Source organism: Diabrotica undecimpunctata, chromosome 8 (genome assembly GCF_040954645.1).
Source record: "Diabrotica undecimpunctata isolate CICGRU chromosome 8, icDiaUnde3, whole genome shotgun sequence".
In the NCBI taxonomy this organism is placed as follows: Eukaryota; Metazoa; Arthropoda; class Insecta; order Coleoptera; family Chrysomelidae; genus Diabrotica; species Diabrotica undecimpunctata.
The window spans coordinates 116,119,413-116,139,428 of NC_092810.1; the positions used below are offsets into that span (position 1 = coordinate 116,119,413).

Genomic DNA, 20,016 nt, shown 5'->3' on the forward strand with positions numbered 1-20,016 from the left:
AACATCAAAACGTGCCATTTCCACTTTGCCCAGTCTTCAGGACCCTCGAGTTTGTCAACTTGAATTTTATAATCGTTATTGCTGGTCGTCATATTTTATTCACCGACAATAACAACAAACTAAACTGAATGAAGTACGAACCTAACCTGTTCACAGTTCACACGTGGACTGGGCCCAAAACCTGTTATAATTTAAGTTAGGTGAAGTCCTCCTTCTAGTTTGAAGACATCAAGAGACAAGGAAATATGTACTTTAGGAAATATGCACCAATAAACGTCTGGCCATCAACAATTATACTTTATTCCTTCTTACATACGGAACAATACAAAACTTGACTGACAGTAGTTTATGACCTATTTATGACATTACTCATTGCACTGTCAACAATGTCACTTCATATAGAACAACATCCACTTTTTATGTTGGATATTCTAACAGATCTTATAGAACGAATATTAATCAGAACCATGCTAAAGTTATCATCACTATAAAAATGTGAGGTTTCTGGTCCCACAGAACACGTCATATTATTTAAAAATTTCGTTTTGGAGAGGCAACTGAATAGTAGTTTCGGTGACTTTCCTTTGATTTTTGTAGGTAAATAATTCTTTCCGAAGTGAGAGAGGACCTAAAAGCAATAAGATCAGCTTCCACCTCAGTTTAACCAATTCCATAGGCATCGTTAAATTCTAGAAGGATTTTTCGTAGATCTTCAATCTTAGTGGGGCGTCCTTCGAAGCCAAAAAGAGTTTTTATTGGTGAATCCTTCGTAACATACTGAAGCAGGTTGGTCGTGAAAAAAGCAAGATGTAGTTTAATGGCTTTTAAGATATCCGGTTCCATTTATCTTGCTAGAAGATATCGACTGTTCGAGTTATTGGTTAATCTAACTCTTGGAGGGGTCAAAGGTTCCAAATTTGTCGATGGTTCCAAAGTATCCTTCTTAATGAATTTCATACTAGAATGAAAAGCATTCTTCGATTTGCAAATTTCGATGACCTGCCTGTCTGTGACTATTCTTGTATTTTCCAATTCACTTTTGTTGTTGCTTAAAATGGTAATTGGATTTTTCAACCTAACGAGGCTTCTGATGTTCTTCAAACTCATATTTGACTCAGATGAAGGTATTTGTTCGTAATATAAAGATTCTGTAGACCATTTAATATTTACACCAGGTGGTCAAATTTCCTTATTAAATAACAATTTAATAGAGGTTTTTTATGCCTATTTTGAATGAGAAACCACTCGCTGTGTCGGCATCTTGAAGGAGGGCATACCATCTAATACATTTCTTGATACTTAGCTTCTTTTTAATAATGTGAACAACTTTTATAAATGCATAAATTGGGTTTAAGTTAGTACCAACTACATGATGGCATTTATCTTCTGTAATTTTTGGCTTTTTGTCTGTTGATTCTAAATGTTGAGGGAATTCAGTTTGGGTACCTGAGCTGACATAAAATGTATTTTTTTCAATACTTCTTTTATCGTTTTTAATTTACAATTTATAAAAAAAAGTTAATTTTCGTCTTCTTTTACAACTTTTTAAGCAATAAATAAGGAGAACATTTAGAAAACGCCATGTAAAAATTTTTTATGACTGTTTTATGAAGTTTATTAGTCTTAAATTTGTTTTAAATGCTTAACTTTTTGCTAATAAAAAAAACTGACCATTTTTGACCTTAATTTGGTAATGACTAATTAAATCTAAAGGTCGAATGCGGGAAACATAATAGACTTTTGTTATAGAGGTCAATACAACTTAAAACTAGCTTCGTTTGTCTGGTCGGTTCAGTGTCAGAAACACGGTACATTCTTTGTTTATTTCCCTGGCCTATGGTAAGCGCAGAAGAAGATGATACCTCTTATATTGTTATAAAATAACAATAGTTAAATTATTAAATTTTAAGTTGTATGAATGATATTAATCATTGTATTTTTTATTTTCAGGATTCTACAAACAGCTTCCAGAACCTCTATCCAGCGAAGAATGTCGACGACTTCAATATCGAAGAAAAAGCGACTCAGTCAAAAAACGAGTTAAACAAAATTTTGCTAACATATGGTAAGCACTCGTAATTTCGGTACACTTATTTTAAATAACTTTCCCAATGCAAATTGATATATTTTGACCACTAATAAGCGCTATATGTACAGTGGGTGATCAAATTATTATGATCACTTTAAAAAACTTTGTATTTTGCTGTTTAATAAAGAATAAAAATGCATATAAGCGTCTAATAATGTGAGTATAATATAAAAAAAATCCTAAACACGTTCTTTTACAAAATTTTAAAATATTTTTTTTTTAATATTTTGTGTGACCTCCTTTAGCTTCGATGGCAGCTTTTATTCTCCTTGGCATGCTTTAAATGTTTCTCAGGCAGTCTTCTTTTATTTTATCGTTTCTGTGCCAGGTGGCAATGAGTCTCTCAATTAACTGCTGCTTTTTTGTGACAGTTTCCTGGGCAATCCCCTCTTCATAAGCTCCCATAAATTTTCGATCGGATTTCGATTTTTTTTCCAGGAACGATGTTACCGTTTTTACCTTATGGCATGGTGCTGAATCGTGTATGAAGGTAAAATCCTCCGATTAGCCAAACCAGTCTTTGATTTGTGGCATGAGCTTTCTTTCCAGAACTTCAATACAGTGATGTTGATTAATCATTCCAATCACAATGTACAGCCTCCCTATGCCCTTACTGCTGATCACAGACCATAACATGATATACCATACCACTCGCCTTCGCACGAAGGCCTACTTATCCAATAATGTGCAATCTTATCCAATAATCCAATAATATCCTACTGTAGACTCATCGAAAGAACAAACTGTGAATAAAAAAAACTATAAGATATTTTTTTAGGATAAAAACAGTGGTTATAGGGATTTAAACTTTAGTAGTGACGTAATTTACCTTATTCAAATTCTCAATCGTCCAATTTTGGTGTTCTTTGGCCCATTCCAGTCTCTTTTTCATCATTGCGATGGTCAACTTTGGTTTTTTGGCAGGGCGACATGATTTGAAACCTTGCTCAGCAAGCCTTCTGCGGACTGTCATGTCAGAAACTGGCATCCCAGCTTCACGAATAAGTCCCGTGAGGATTCTTTCTGGCTTTTTTCTATTGTTTACGAGAATATCCCTAATTTTTCTTTCGTCTCTGGGTGTAGTGACTGTTGCTTGCGCTATTTAGCATTGATGAAGTTGAAATATCTGACATTGGGAAAGCTTTGTATTCAATAAAAGTGTTTTTATTTCCACCATTTTACACACAGGGACGTCTTTAGCCTTACCCATTATGATTTTCTTCTCAAAAATCGAAATGTTTTGAAAATGTCTTTAAAATTAAAAATTATTTTTTCACTCACAATCACCACTAATACATTAATCTAACATACTACTAAGATAAAACGGTGCTAATCTTTTAAAAACAATACAAAAATATAAAAATTCAAATGTAAACTCCGACACAAATGACAGTTCTAGAACTGAAAACGTCAAAAAGCTAAGGTTATTAGTGACAAAATATATTGGTACACTTTAATCGTATAGCAGCATATGATTTTATTATAAAATTTTTGAACAAATTTGAAAAACCTAAACTTTTGTGACTCATAATAATAATTTGATCACCCACTGTATATTTTTAACTGCCATCTCCGTTATGGAGCTTAGAAATCATCGTGGCCACTCTAACTTTTGAAACAAATGTTCAAGGCTTTATTATTTAACATTTTTAAGACGGAACGGTTACACCGGTGGATCGCTTATAGTTTGTCCGTAGAGCCTTACCGGTGCAGTGGGTCGAAACACTTTTGCTTCCGCAGACAATGTGACTTAGGGGTGGGCCACAAGTCATTCTTAATAAAAATACTAATTGTCATAAACATTTTAAATACACTTCTCCAAGAAATTAACGCACCACTTCAATAAATCAATTTTATTTGTAAACATGCAAAGAATAAAAAATAAAACTTCAACAGATTTATTCTACATTTTATTAGTAATTATAACAATTTATCTAATCATCAGAATATGTTGAAGTACAGGAAAAAAAAAAATAAAACGAAAAATTCTAAAAAAAATGATGATAGAAAAGTAAACTAAAATATAAAAAAAGTCTTAATAACGAGTGTTTCTACGTATACTACATATAACAGCCCCACATCGTTGGCCCATACTTTAAATTAATTGCCGTATTTCATTTTGGTCTAGTTCTCTCCAAATTTAAATTCGGCCTATGGCTTGGTCATTCCATAGTGTTAATTTCTACCTCTTCTAGATAATTTCTGACGATCTGTGCAGCGTGAGCTCTGACATTACCTTGCATTAGTAAGAAATTTTCACCGATATAAGGAGCGAATGGTACTACATGTTACTCCAGGATCTCCAATATGTATCTTTCAGCTGTAACAGTTCCATTTTGTATGACCACTAGGTCCGTACGTGCGGTCAAAGAAATGCCACCCCACACCATAACGGATCCTCCACCAAAAAATGTGTGTGAGAAGTTACGTCGTTATGTCGTTATTGTACAAACAAAATCGGGATTCATTAGTAAATAGCACTCGTTCCTAGTCAGCCTCTAACCAATTAACGTGTTCTCTGGCAAAATGTAGTCTCTCCCTTCGATGCTCTGCAGTTAATAGAGAACCTAGGGCTGCAATCCTAGGTGTTCATTTGCATTCCCTGTCTCTGGCGAACAGTTTCAGTACTAGTTTGTATAGCATGCACGTCTCGAAGCTGAATTTGTAGACTTTGATGTGTTACAAAACGTTGTCGAAGAGCAGAAATACTTAAAAAATGATCTTGAATAAGGGTAGTTACCCGGTTTCGTCCTTGCCCTGGTCTGCGAGTATGATCCCTGTTTTGAAAAATATTTCTAACATCCGTGAGACGGATGTGTGGGACACATTAAACCGATGACCAATTCTTCGGTAACTTCAACCTTCTTCCGACATTATCACTGTTTGGGCACATTCATCTCTTGTTAAATTACGTGATTGACGATCCATAATAAACACAATTAACAATAATCAACAATTAAGCAGTAGCCGAATAAAATTCGTGAACACTTGGAAATTAGTATATTTATAGAATTAGTTAATTTTTGCTTTTTTTTGTTTTGTTGCAAAAAAAACTATAGCGATAAAACACAGTCAATAAATATAGAGTGTACGAATAGCACTATACAAGAGGCTTGCAAAATATAACATTACAATGGAAATTTTTATTAACGCTAATAAAATATTTTAATATTTCAAAGTGGTGCGTTAATTTATTGGGGAAGTATATGTATCTGATTTAAAAATGGAGACTTATAGATTTATCTGTTATTATTTTTGCAGCTTAGATCGTTTTTCTATATTTTTTTTTTATTTTCCAATTAAAGATTTGCAGTATATCCTGTTTGGACAATATTCAAATTTAATAATTCAACGATAGAAATTACCATAAGAAAAGATATTCTGCCAGTGCTGGTACCTTTCTAATTAAATTTGACTAAACTTAACACCAAAAAGCTATTCTATACAATTTACTCATAAAATCTATCTAGTAGGTCCAGGGGTTTGTGTCTCTTAAGTCTTCTCAGTTCCCAGCTGTTGTCCAGTAGGTTTACCGCACTAGAATTTCAGTAAATTTCCAACCGGTATATATGCCTATCACTACACTTTTTTTTATTGCTTCTTGCACAATAGGGTGAAGCGAAAATTTTTTTTCTTAAATTAGTCATGCCTGGCCTACTTAAAGTTGTGCATGTACAAATCAAATAGTTATGTATTTTCAGAAAATTACAAAAATATATGTCGAGTCCTTCCACCGCCCCCACCACTTTAATTATATTTTCACTTTGATACTCTGATGTGGTGGTGGAAGAACAGGTTAGATTGCTTTTTTTTTATTAAAAGTTATTGCTTTATATATTAAATATTTTCAGTGGTCAGCGGTTCCTTTTTTTCTAAATAAAAAAATTTTTTTTTTCTTAAAATGTTATGTGATATTACGGGCCAGTATGGTAGTAGGCGTTCAATACGAGGTCGGGCCTGTATCACTGAAACTTGTTGTGACTTGCACGACAAAAACGAACTACTAGACGCTACACCGAACAACGTTAGTTATTGCCTAATCAATTTTTTACTTACTACTTTTTACTAACTTGCAACGGCAGCAAATATCAGATGCATTTAATTTTTTTTTCAAATTCTTCGATTTCATTAGACAGTTTAAAGGTAACTGGATGTGACGGAACAAATACTTATGTAGGAAGTAAGGGCGAAATTATTTCGTTGTTGGATAAAACAATTGGGCGGCCCTTGCAATGGTTTATTTGCCAATTGCATGCGAACGAACTTTCTTTGCGACATTTGCTACAGCATCTTGATAGTGAGACAACTGGCCCTCGAGCATTTCGTGGACACATTGGAACGCATTTACATAAATGCGAAAAGCTTCCTATTGTGGAGTTTTCTTGGATATAATGAGAACTACCTGTAACATCTTATTTTGAGTTGAGTACGGATCAAAACTATTTACATCAAATATGTTTATTAATAATAAACGGCAGTTGCTCCGAAACAAGCTCTTTCGAAACGTGACCCTGGAAAGCTAGTTCATTCTCGTTGGTTAACTGCTGCTAACCGAATCTTTCGCTTGTATGTTAGTACTGAAAATCCGACTCAGCATTTAGTTTCATTGGCAACATTTATAATTAAAGTTTACACTCCAACGTAGTTTTTGTTTAAAATAAAATCTTCATGCATTTATGGCGCACAACATATATTCAAGTATATTGAACTATGCCATTATTTGTCCGAAGATTTAAAAAAAAAATGTTGTTTTCAAAGTAATTAATAGAAACGGATCTTTTAAACACCTTGAAAATATATTACTTTCTATGTTGTGGGATGGGCACAGTCCATCCACATCTAGTGGACATCTAGCTTATTGCAGAATTTAAGTATTGGACCGTAAGCGATGGTAAATTAAATATTCGTAGTTTCGCAGTTCCAGACTTTAATTTTAAGACTAAAAACTACTATGAACTAGTAGATTGCCAAACCGTCCTATGTACTGAGCCAACCATAACTACTCAATTGACAGATGCCCAGTTGAAAGAAATACTAGAGGACCCAGAGAAATCTAAATATAAAAAAGTATCCTTGTCACACACAAGGCGTGGAAAGAGCTGTCAAAATGGTAACTGAAGCATCTGCTACAGTTTGTGGATATAAAGGAGGATATGGGCTAATTAGAAACTAACTAGCTTCAAGGTCTATCATGCCGTCATTTGAAAGCAAAAAATATTTTATTTCAAACCTGTAAATATTGTCCACATACGTTAGTTTAAATTTTTTGTAGTAAAAAATAAAAAAATAATAATTATTTTGGTCTAGTTTAGTATTTTAATTTATTAAAAGGATTTAATACACTACATTTAGTAGTGAAGGGTATCAAAAATCGCTATAAAAGGGAAAATTGTTGGATACAAAGGAAATGTCTTTAAAAGAATTTAACATCACTTCAAAATAAAGTATGTTTCTCAATTACTAGGGTTCAAGAATCTTTTTCCAAAAAAAAAATATTAAAAAAAATTTCGTGGCGATGGAGGGGATACTGTCAAAACAAAATAGAAAACCTAAAAAAATTCTATATTCGAAGTTACAACTTTCCGGCAGTCAGACGTCCTGATTTTCCTATAAAAAATTTTATATATTTACCGACGCCTGGTGACGGTGGAAGGGGATGCCGACAAAAAAAAATGAAAAAATTCTATATTCTATATTACAACTTTCCCGTAGCCAGGCGTCCTCATTTTCCTAAAACAATTTTTTACATACCGATGATCCACCCTAGTGCACAACACTCATTGAAAGACCACGATGAATGACTTCATTAGGGACGTAGTATGGTGCATTAACAATCTAGGTAAGGACCTTCGATTCACCTACATACCTCCATAGTTGAATGCCATAGGTCCAGGTGGGTTTTAGAATTATATAAGACACTAATAATTTATTTTCTAGTAATAGTTCAGATCCTCTTCCAAGTAGCCAATAAAGTTGTCTTAATTTTAATTCAAGTTGTTTTCGTTTATTGAAGATGTGGTTTTTCCAAATAAGTCGTCTATCAAAATGAATGCCAAGGTATTTTGCTCTATTGTATTGCGGTATGTCTTGATTATTTAACTGTACAGGTAAATATGTCGGACATTTAGTTGTAAAAGTTACATGGTTTCATTTCCTTTCATTAACCCTAATTTGCCATTTTCTTAACCACATCTCAATGATGTTTAAGTGGACTTGTAACCTTCTAGATGCTTCAGTGAAATTTGTGTGGGACGAGAGGATGACGGTGTCATAAGCAAATGTTGCTTAGGAACACTGATCATTAGTGGGTAGGTCGGTCGTGTATTTATGTATAAGATTTGACTAAGGATAGTACCTTAAGGTACGTGTGCTGTTACTGCTGTTACTATATGCTGTTACTACCGTACCTTAACTTTTCTGGAAATATCTTCTGTTATATAGGATTCGAATATCCTATACTCTTAAGATGGTAATTGTTAAATTTTTAAAAGCAAACCTGTATTTCACACTTTATCAAAAGCTTATGTGATGTCCAAGAAGCTGCAGAACATTAGCTTTGTGCACTTGGTCAACTGTATTTTTGTCGGAAACCAAAGTGGTAGTCAGGAATTTGGCAATTTTCTTTTAGGAAAGAACTCGATTTCTTGTTTATTAGTTTCTCAAGAATTTTAGAATAAATTGGTAATAAATTAATGGGTCTATATGACACAATCAAAGATTTTTTACACGTACAACGTTATTTCGCTGCATTTTTAATCGCTATTTTCCCCTTAACTATTAAGTAACTTACAAATTCTAAAGGATTTTTAGTATAGAACTAAAAACATTTACAAAAAATACAATACATTGTTTTTGACATTTTTATTATAATTACCAGATTATATTAAAAATAAACTTTAATTGTAAATACTATTATATAGGCATAGATAGGGTTTATTGTTACAAGAATCACAGAAGTCCGACACCCTTTTTGTTTTCCGTTCAGCCTATACTTTTTTTTTACTTTTGATCAGTAGACCAATTTTGTTGTAACACTTTCGACAGCTTCGACTGCTCCTGGCATATTCGGGAGCTTTGTAAGCGTATGTTGTATTCTCGAAGGTATATTGAAGAGCTTAGTTTTTGGATTATTATTAATTAAAGCGTTTTTAATCTTTTCTCTAAATTTTAAAAAGACACTTCGTTGTTCCACTTTGGTTAATTTTTTTAAGGATTTCCCATATGTTTACTATTATGGTACCAAAAAGCAGTTACATAATTAGTTTTCCATCTGCCAGGTGGCTTTCTTCTTCTTCTTCAACTGCCATCTCCGCGGCGGAGGTCGGCAATCATCATAGCTGTTCGGACTTTTGAGACGGCTGCTCTGAAAAGTTAATTTGATGTACATCCGTAACACTCTCTCAGGTTGCGCAGGCATGACATTCTACGCCCCCCTATGCTTCTCTTTCCTTGGATCTTTCCTTGCATAATCAGTTGGAGCAAGGTGTATTTCTCTCCACGTGTAATATGTCTGAGATATTCTAATTTTCTTGTTTTTTTTGTATTTAAAATTTCCATTTCTTTGTTCATTGTTCCCAGAACCTCTTTGTTTGTTTTCATTTTAGTTGGCTTAACATAACCTTAAATGGCCACGTGGGGTGCTGATAGCACCCCTTAAAACTTTTTTGTCTCATGATACTAGGCTGAGTAACACAAAAATATTAAAAAAAAACATGTTTTAACAACTTATTAGCTCTTAATATTATAAAAGTTAAAAAATATAATTAAAACGTTATTATAAACAAATTAAGGAAAACTCATTAGCACCTATCATCGCATTCTTGTTCTTCTTCTTTGTGGTTAAAACACTTTTCACATAAAATTTGTTTCCATGTAATTTGGATACATTTGTTGGTAACATTTTTCGCAAAAAGATTTTGTTTTTGTGTCACCTTTCCTTGGACAAATAGAGCAACTTGCCTTTTTCCGGACGGTTCTGTTGTTTCGTGTGATTGAGCAGAGCCTCTAATATATTTTGTTGCCTTTTCATGTGTTATATGAGGAATGTGTGACTTAGCTAATCTGATTTTCAACCAATCTTTCACAAGATCGAACCCTAAATCTAGCATTTAAATCATCCGTTCAATTGTTTTGTTGTTAATAATATCGCAATGTGGATAATATTACTATTAATGCCAGTTATGTCGAGCATTCTAAAACATAGAACAGACGGCCATCTTCGACATGTTCTGGCAGGAAAATATGATCCTCATCTCTCATTCACCTTGTTCACGCTGGATTTGGTTTGGTTGTAAAATATAATCTACATTTGAAAGATTCTTATCTCCTGCTATCTCATCAATGGAACCACTTTCAACATGAATTGACGACAACATTATTTTTTGTAATTCTACTGCAAGTGGAACGCTCGTGAACCAATTACCTCCAGTAATGTTGTGACCAGAACCCCAAATTGGCTTAGACATCTACAGAACTATGCTATCTGCACTGTTTGATACCGCATAAGGCTCTCTAGGTTCTTGGGCTAATATATTTCAAATGTCCATTTAACCCTTTCGAGTCGGACTTGTTTTTAGGATCGGCATGGAATTTAGAACTTTTTTTTTGTTTAGAACGTATAATTATGCAAAAATAAAAGTAATTGAGATTAAATCTATGCTAGAAATCATACATAAGGGACATAAGTCCCTCAGCTACACTAATTAGAAAAGGTTAAAATTGTGTTTTCCCTTTTCTTTTTAGAGCATTGTGTGGTACATAAGAATTTCCAACAGCCATCGTCAGAAAGTGAAACAATACTATTTTCCACCATTAGGAGACTTGTAATCAAAGTCATATAAGCACTAAATATGATCCAGGTCCACGTTATCCAATTTTCTCATTGTACATGTCGAGAAGTTCAGGACATCGCATATCCATTTTAGAGCCATTCTCAATTGTTCGTTTCACTTCTAGTTGCTTACCTCAAAAGCAATTGCTTACTGTCTTTAGTATCTTGCCATCTGTAAACTACGGTGCCATGGAACTAAAAAACGTGTTCAAAAAGTTCCATTGTTATGAAACCAAATACCTGTTTGCTACATACCTTCAACTTCTTTATCATTTTCGTCACTACTGCTTTTTTCTTCACTTTCGTCACTTATCATCTGATTCTCTTCATACATTTTATTGCCCTCAGAACCTAAATCTATTTTGTGACGCTCACGTTCTACCTCTTCTTCGCATCCTGATGGATTGTACTCTTCATCATCGGAACCACTAGGGTCAAAAGGATCGATTTCCGATTTTGGATCGCTGGCAAACATGGCTGCTGCCTCCTCCTCTAGCTCTTTCTTCGTTAATATCTTTTTACTCATATAGAACAAAACAAGACTGTTGATACACATATAACCCACCATAAATGTCTGTTGGGACATATTCCACCCACAAAATAAAATACTAGATTTATTGAATATATTTAACCTTTTTGTAGGTAGCTCCACTCACAAAAACACATTCGCAACAACAGTAATAGCGCATAACTTTACCTGTGGTAATCATTAACAAAACTACAAAAACACATTCCACAGATCAACATCACGGAAGAATGCAGCGCCAAAACGGTTCGCAATATTGCCTCTTATACAAATTCATCATCATCATCATCATCTAGCCTTCATTTATCACGTCCATGCTGGACAAATACCTCCCTTAAACACTTCCATTCTTTGCGATTCTGTGCTCTTTATTGCCAATTTTTGGTGATACGCCTGATGTCGTCAGCCCAACGTGTAGTTGGTATTCCTCTACTACGTTTGTCTGCCCTTGGCCTCCAGTGTGTAATTTTGCTCGTACACAAACTATTCTTTTAAAATTGTTACTCAGTTCTTAAAAAGTCAGTCATGATCAAAATTCATGTCAAATGGTTTAGATTGAGTCTACCAGACTTGACGATTTCATAACTGGGATACATACGTCTCGTCAGACTCGAAAGGGTTAACGTTAGTCTTTCCGTGTTTTGTCTAAATTTCTGACCTTGTCTATATCATTTTACTGGTCTATTTCGAGAGACTTAGTGATAAATAGTGTTTCTCCTCGTCTAATTTGGATATTGCACTCCGATTTCAATGATTATTAACAGTACTAGTTAAAGTGTTGCTGTCACTGTGATTTTCCTAGAAAATCATGGCGATATTTATAAGTCTAGTGTGTTCACTTGTATTTTTCAAATTTTTGATTATATTTTAAAGTATAGTAATTTAAAAATAATTTATTATAGTGACGCACAAGTATCCGACGCCATCCGACAATGGCTTCGAATGCCAACGTTCGACGCACGGCCTTGGGAAGACGAAGAACTTTTGCTTCTTCTGCAACAAATGTACTTGGACCATGATCTCTGTTCGAAGTTCGCCATTGATATCACAACCTTAAGAAACTTCTTGTATGAAACGTACAAAAACTACAACGATGTGCCATTTCACAATTTTCGCCACTGCTTTTGTGTCGCACAAATGGTGAGTATTTAAATTCTATAATATTAATTCCTTTATATTTAGAAAAATAACAAATTGAGTGTAGGTAGGTTTTGAAGATATTTTGTCATGCAGTTTTTTTGTCTTTACGTATACATGTACCCAAACCTATTTAGGTGAGGCATATATATTTTAATAATTTTGAAAATATAGAAATAATATTAATTATTATTTATTTACATAAAGTAAATCGACAATTATGGCTATTGGTACAATTTTAAATAATGAATTTAACTCTTCTAATAATTTTAGCGGACACTTTTATATATTTATATAGATAAATAGATATCAGTTATATTGAAGTATTTTATATACATATACAGGGCTAAATATATCATGCATATTAGACTTGTCTTTAATGATAAACAGATTTATCATCTAAAGGGTTTTACAACATCCACAGAGTTGTAAATATTCATCAATTTTTTTTATTGTACATTTATGGATAGATGTTTAATACCATCTATCAAACATTTATTTTTTTTTTAATAATAAGGTTTGAGTTGTACTTACAATAAGAAAGATGTGTAATTATGCATACCATAAAACAGCGAACATAAGAATATCCAAGCCATATTAGAGCGAGTGAAATTATAATAATTAAATGAAAAGATATATTTTGTTGCAACTCGTTCTTCAGGACAACGTTTATGTTTAAGTTATGACATATTTAAGTTTCTATGGCTGAAGCAGATGTGACAAAATGGACCAGATTATGCTTCTAAAAGCTAATAAGAAAAGTACAAAAGAAGAAGAAATCTGAACCTAAAAAGACCCTTAGATGTTAGTCAATGGTTCTAATATTTTTCATAAATTATATCTGTGGAGAATACGAAAATATTCTCAATATTGCCTAGTCCTCCACTGCATCAAACAAAATTTCAATAGGAAGTCAGATTACAATGGAAAGCTGCCATTGAATGGAACATCCCATCATATAATCGGAATCAACGTCAACGATACAAACCGGATGGCGGAAACTTGGGAAAATGTAGTTTGTTCAAAATGGCGAATGTTTACACCGAAAAGGTATACAGATGTCGGCGCGCGTGTATGTTTAGAAAACTTTGCCAGAAGCTAAAGTTAAGGGAGTATCTACATAAGTGAGTTTAGTTAAGAGAAGCTTTGGTAATTGGTAATTAGCTTAATAACAGATAGTCTTTTTGGCGACTTTAAAATAGAAACTTGCTATTAAGAACATTAGTAAAGAACTTTGTGAGCTAGGTAAATTTAATGGAACGGCTTTACTTACAGGATTTATTGTTAAAAGTTTAAGACATAAGTTACATAGTTCATGACGAAAATATCATAGAGAACTCGTTAAAATAATAAATGCTGTTAAAATTATTGTTTTCTATTTGTACACATTAAAAGTGTTTAACTAATAAAATAATATACAGGGTAGTCCACAAGTAGTTGTAGAAAAAGAGACAGTGGAATCTCCACTTTAAAATATTACGATTTCAGCCAACTTGCTTTTATAAATTTTAAAATTTTATTTTTCTCTGCAACTTTAGGTTTTGTGGACAATTATTATAGTTATATAAAAAATTTAAACTAAGAGTTTTTTGAGTATAAAAAATTATAATTTGATGCATACTTGTATGTAGTTGGTCGAGGACGCTTCATATGACGTTTGTGTCAAACAATATTGAAGATGCATTATTTCAACAAAAAAAGATACATCTGTCAATAACTTTAAAACTCAACAGTTTTCGAGATAATCGCATTTTACCACTCAGCTGCATAACTCTGATTTAACGCAATGACTCTAGGCAACGAAGAAAAAATAAATCTCTCCCCCGGTTGATACATCCGGAACCTTCGAAAAGTTCCATCATCGTTCTCGAGATGCAACCATTATATAAGCTACGTCGAATGCATATTCGTAACACTGCTCCTCTCTTAGACCTGAGCGTCATGATCAGCAACTCTATATGTAGGCCCAGGATGGCAAAATCTACAAAACTCTCCAGCTCTGCATGAACCCCTCAGAAAGAAATAACAGTCTACTGTGTTTGAAGGACACGTTCTCTTCGGTTTATTGCAACACACAGTAATTCGTACGCCGGTTTCTCGAAAAATCACTTGCATGCTTCTGACAATCTTCCAATCCAGATTTTCTAGTGCATGGCCTATCTTGGGTAAGGCCAAATTCTTGATGTCATAATTGCACACGATTTTCGTAGCTTGCCCTGTCTGTATACGACTTTCTGGTCACCATATACAGCAAAGATCGAGGACCATCTTCTAATCTCAGTACTCTTCCAACTTTAAGCTACTAATTTTTTAACTCGTCCAAACGTCCGAACTTTTTATAAAATACGGATGACATTTAGTCATCTGAGGATCTTGGTCAACACAGTGGGCTAGAGAGACGTTATGCCAATCACTAAAAAGATCCTGCTGAACTTCTGTGGTCACGCCGAATCTACTCTTTGCGCAATTTGACATATATTCATTATAGCTTGATCGCCGGTCATCTTTGATCTCATGTTGAAGGGTTTGTGCTTCTTTTGTTTCATTTGAGCCAGCATAAGGTGCAATACGATTTATGTAAACTACTTTTGGTTTACCTGTCACCAACTTCTTAATTCGGTATATGACGCCATTTATTCTCTTTTTAATTTCATACGGACCTTCCCATTGTCTTTGCAGTTTAGGAGACAAGCCTCGACGACATTGTGAATTATAAAGCCAAACAAGATCACTTACTTCAAATCTTTCATTCTTGCATCGAGAATTATATTGATCGTTCATTCTTTGACTGGCTAACTGGATGTGTTATCGGGTAAGTTTATGAATTTTGTTCATTCTTAACTTCAGGCGGTCGACATATTCTTCACTTGCAACGTATTCTTCGGAAGGTCTGCAGCCAAACTCTAGGTCGCAACGCAAACGAACTTAACAACCTAACATCAGGCAGATTGGAGTCTGGCCGTGAGGATGCAGGGGTGTCGTTCTGGTCTTATTGACACCAATCAATTTATAAACGTTTTGGAAAAGGGTTGACTCGAAGTTTCGCCCTTGGTCGGAGTGAATCTCCAAAGGAACACCAAATTGGCTAAAGAATTCTTTAACAAGTACCTCTACAATGGTAGTAGCTTCTTATTTTGGTATAGAATAGGCCTTAGTCCATTTCGTAAAATACTCCATGGCTACTAGGATATATTTATTTCCATTATTCGTCTTTGGAAATGGACCTGCAATGTCGATTGCTACTCTTTTCATAGGACTACCAATATTGTACTGTTTAATGGGTGTCCTCTTTTTACCAACTGGACCATTACTGGTTGCACACAGTTCACATTTCCGGCACTATTTTCTTACATCATCTTTACAGTTCACCCAATAGAACCTTTCTCGATGCTTTTACAGAGTCTTCGTAATACCAAAGTGTCTACCTGATGCACCGTCATGCAACTAAAGTAATACTTCTGACACTTTACTTTTAGGTACATTCAACTAAAGCTTAGATTCTGTACCATTATCGTTCTCAAAGGTTCTACATCAATCATCTTTGAGCACTAAGTAATTCCATTGACTCCAGTAAGACTTGACTTCTGGACTACATGCACTAATGTCTTGCCAAGTAGGTCTCTTACTTCGGTGCATCCAATAATCTTTTTATACATGGATCATCTGCTTAAGCTTCTTGCAGATGTTGAGGCTGCCATTGATCATTAATGAAGGTGGTTCGTCCCACGAATCAAAGTCGTTCTTCTAGTTTAAGACAGTTATTACAATTTGCGCTGCACGGTTATCTCGAAAGAGCATCAGCATTTAATTGAACTCTTCCGGCCCTATGTTTGATCTCGTAATCATATTCTTGTAATCGTTTTGACTATCTTACCATCTGGCCCTCTAAATTACGGAATTGTAGGAGCCATTTTAGAGCGGCGTGATCCGTGCAAAGAAGCAACTTTCTGCCATACAAGTATTTATGGAAATGCTCGCATGCCTTCACTACGCCTAGCAATTCTCTCCTGGTAACGCAATAGTTTCTTTCGGGTTTCGACAAGACTTTGCTAAAGTAAGCGATGACTTTCTCCTGTCCATCTTGGATTTGTGAGAGAACAGCTCCTATTGCACTGTTGCTTGCATCGGTGTCCAACACAAATTTTCCTGCCTGTCTAGGGTAGCTTAAAATCGGTGCACTGATCAAAGCCATTTGTAATTGTTCGAAAACTTTTTGACACTCTTCGCTACATGTATATTCTACATAGACTGGTAATATCTACATAGACCAAGAAAACTTCAAATGTCGTGTTTATCTCTTAGTACTGGCCAATTCTTAATTACTGCAAGTTTTTCAGGATCAGCTGTTACACCATTACTGCTACAATATGTCCCAAGTACTTCACTTCTCGTCGAAACATTTGACATTTCTTTGGACTTGACTTCAAATTCGCTGAATCTGACTTCTGTCAGATTGTTGGCATGTTCATCGAAGGATCTTCCCACCACAATTAAGTCATCCAAATAAACCAGGCATGTTTGTTGGAATAATCGTTACATAATATGCTAAAACATTCACCAAGTTTCGTTCGATCTGTATTGATTTGACATGATCTCTATATTTACCATTCGGTAATGAACCTTGTCGCATCTTGTCCTCAACCATAACAAAAGTTACATAAGATGGCCTTTGTCTTTCGGGATAGCGTTTCCTGTATAAGGTTTCAGCATTCCGAGCATTTCTCCTACATTCACCATAAATCAATAATATATTGGTAAAATAAATAAGAATAAGACTTAGGAGAAACCGGGGGAATACCGCGCACGGGGGAATATCGCGCATCAGTATCTTGGCAACACGGCGTAAGTATTGCAACATTCAACACAGTGTGCTGTCTCGTACTTACTAGCCGACCACTTGTGTGTAATATGACTGCATTCGTAGTATTGGTTTAGACAAGGTCACAGATTGTGTGTTTTTCAAGACTTTGATGTAATTTTCGACTAATCTTTAACAAGCGGTAAGTGCTTTTGTTATTCATTTTCATTAAAACTATTCAGTGATTGTTTTGCTTAATACCTATAGATAATTTCACGTACACAAATAATGCATTTTATTTAGTCATTAACGAACAGTGATAAGTTAAGTTAGGTTACTCACTTCGGGGGAATACCGCGCAGCTGTGTCGGGGTAATTTCGTGCTGCGCGGTATTACCTCGTGTAAGAATTTTTGCTGATATAGTGTTTTTATTGCATTTTAGATTCCAAAATGCCCCGTGATTACGTTCGGAAAACTGAAAGATCAAAATGGACAGAAGATGAACTAAAAGCTGCGATCACTGCTATACGATCTGGGCGAAAAATACGAGAAGTAGGTCGATCATTCAATATTCCAGAATCCACTCTTCGTGACAAACTAAATTCAAATAGCCATAAAAAAATAAAACTTGGCAGGAAACCAATTTTTAATGATGAACAGGAATCCACCATAGCCAACCATGTTAAAAAGTTGGCGAATATGTTTTTTGGAGTCACACCATCAGAACTAAGGCGTTTAGCATACAAGTTTGCTAAAGAGAATAAAATAAAACACCGTTTCGACTCGATAAAGAAGATCGCTGGTGGAGATTGGTTAGAACTCTTTTTAAAGCGTCATCCAGACATTAGTGTTAGAAAACTAGAAGTCAAAACCGCATTTCTGCATTCAATAAAGATAAGGATTTTTTAACAATCTGCTTATAGTTATGGAAAAGTTCAAATTTCCTTAGAGTCGAATTTTTAATGTAGATGAATCGGACATTTCTACGGTCCAGAAACCATCAACAATTTTGGCACCAAAAGGTCAAAAGCAAGTAGGATCCGTAATATCTTGAGAAAGAGGGAAAAATGTTACCATAGTATGCGCTGTAAATGTTTCAGGACAGTTTGTCCCTCCTATGTTCATATTCCCTCGAATACGTATGAATCCACAATTAATGAGAGGAGGCCCAATTGGAACGATCTACAGATGTTCAAAAAACGGTTGGATAAATGAAGAGTTATTTTTCGACTGGATAAAACATTTTTGTCAACATATAAATGACTCGAAAGAAGATCCAGTGCTTCTCATATTGGATAACCATGGGAGTCACATTTCTTTGGAGATTTATACTTACTGCAGATCACACGGAATTGTTATGGTTTCACTTTCCCCTCATACCTCACACAGGCTTCAACCTCTTGACCTAACTTTTTTTGAGCCCCTAAAGAATGCTTTCTATCGTGAGTGCGACTTGTATCTAAGAACTCATACTAATGAAAAGATTACACATTTTGAACTTGCTTCCATTTTTAACAGACAATACCTGAGAGTTGCCACGATGGACAAAGGAATATCCGGATTCCGTGCTGCTGGAATATGGCCCATAGATCCTAATAAATTCTCTGAAGATGATTTTAGCTTAATAGATCACACTGAAGTTTCAGATATGCACGTTGTAATGGACTTAGAAACCGACGTTAGGGACGAAGAGACCAAAAAAATGAAACCAAGAAAAAAACGACAGGAACCGTAGGAAACTGGTTACTAAAGTAAAGAAACGACCTGTACGCAAGAAAGCTGGAGTTAGAAACTTACATTTTGATGATTCTGAGTCTAAAAGTTATGATGAGAGTAAGCTTTGTGATGATGATGAATTAGATGATGTAGATCTAACATTAGAAAATGAGGAGTGTTTGGTGTGCGGTGAATTCGGACGAGACAAAGAAATTTGGTACCGTTGTGTAATGTGTTCGAATTGGGCTCATTCAGAATGTAGTGGTTGTGACTCAGCAGTTAATTAGACATGCGATGTGTGTGCCAAGGTCGAACGAAAGACAGTCAGAAAGTAAAATTATCTCTTTAATGTTTTTTTATTCAATTTTGTCTTTAAAAAATCTGTTTTGTTTACAATATTTGCTTTATTACAATTTTTCGAATAAAGATTTATTTAATTCTGCGCAGAATTATCCCGTTCTTGGGGGAATACCGCACAATGACAGTTTTTAAAGTAAATTTTTTTCTTCAAAATCCGTTAAACTTTAATCCTATTTTTTATGGGAATAACGTTCCCAAAAGATACAAGTTTCAGTAGTTAAATTATGGAAGTTTGTTTGCACATAGGAAACTTTTTGTAAGTATTTTACCTTAGGTGCTCAGAATTCCCCCGGTTTCCCCTACTCACATCTATTTAATCTACCACCAACGATAGATTTCGCATACTACAATTTGCTATGCATTTTCAGGTCTTTACGTACATGGTTAACCAGGATAGTTTGAACTATGTTTTCTAAATCACTAAATAATAATTCTTGTACCGGCATCATTTAATTAACCATGTACCGTAAGACCTGAAGATGTACAGCAAATTGTGGTATGCGAAACTGGTCGTTGGTGGTAGAATAAATTGATTGTAAGTCTTATTCTTATTTCTTTT

At 34.6% G+C, this 20,016-nt stretch overlaps 1 protein-coding gene across 1 annotated transcript in view; it reads left to right on the top strand.

Moving 5' to 3' along the window:
* Pde9 (phosphodiesterase 9) overlaps positions 1-20,016 on the top strand; it is a 1,302,013-nt gene that overhangs the window by 1,217,473 nt on the left and 64,524 nt on the right. The window contains exons 9-10 of the mRNA XM_072540799.1: positions 1,951-2,065; positions 12,348-12,585. Coding sequence (XP_072396900.1) covers positions 1,951-2,065; positions 12,348-12,585 — 353 coding nt within the window. The remainder of the gene's footprint in view (positions 1-1,950; positions 2,066-12,347; positions 12,586-20,016) is intronic.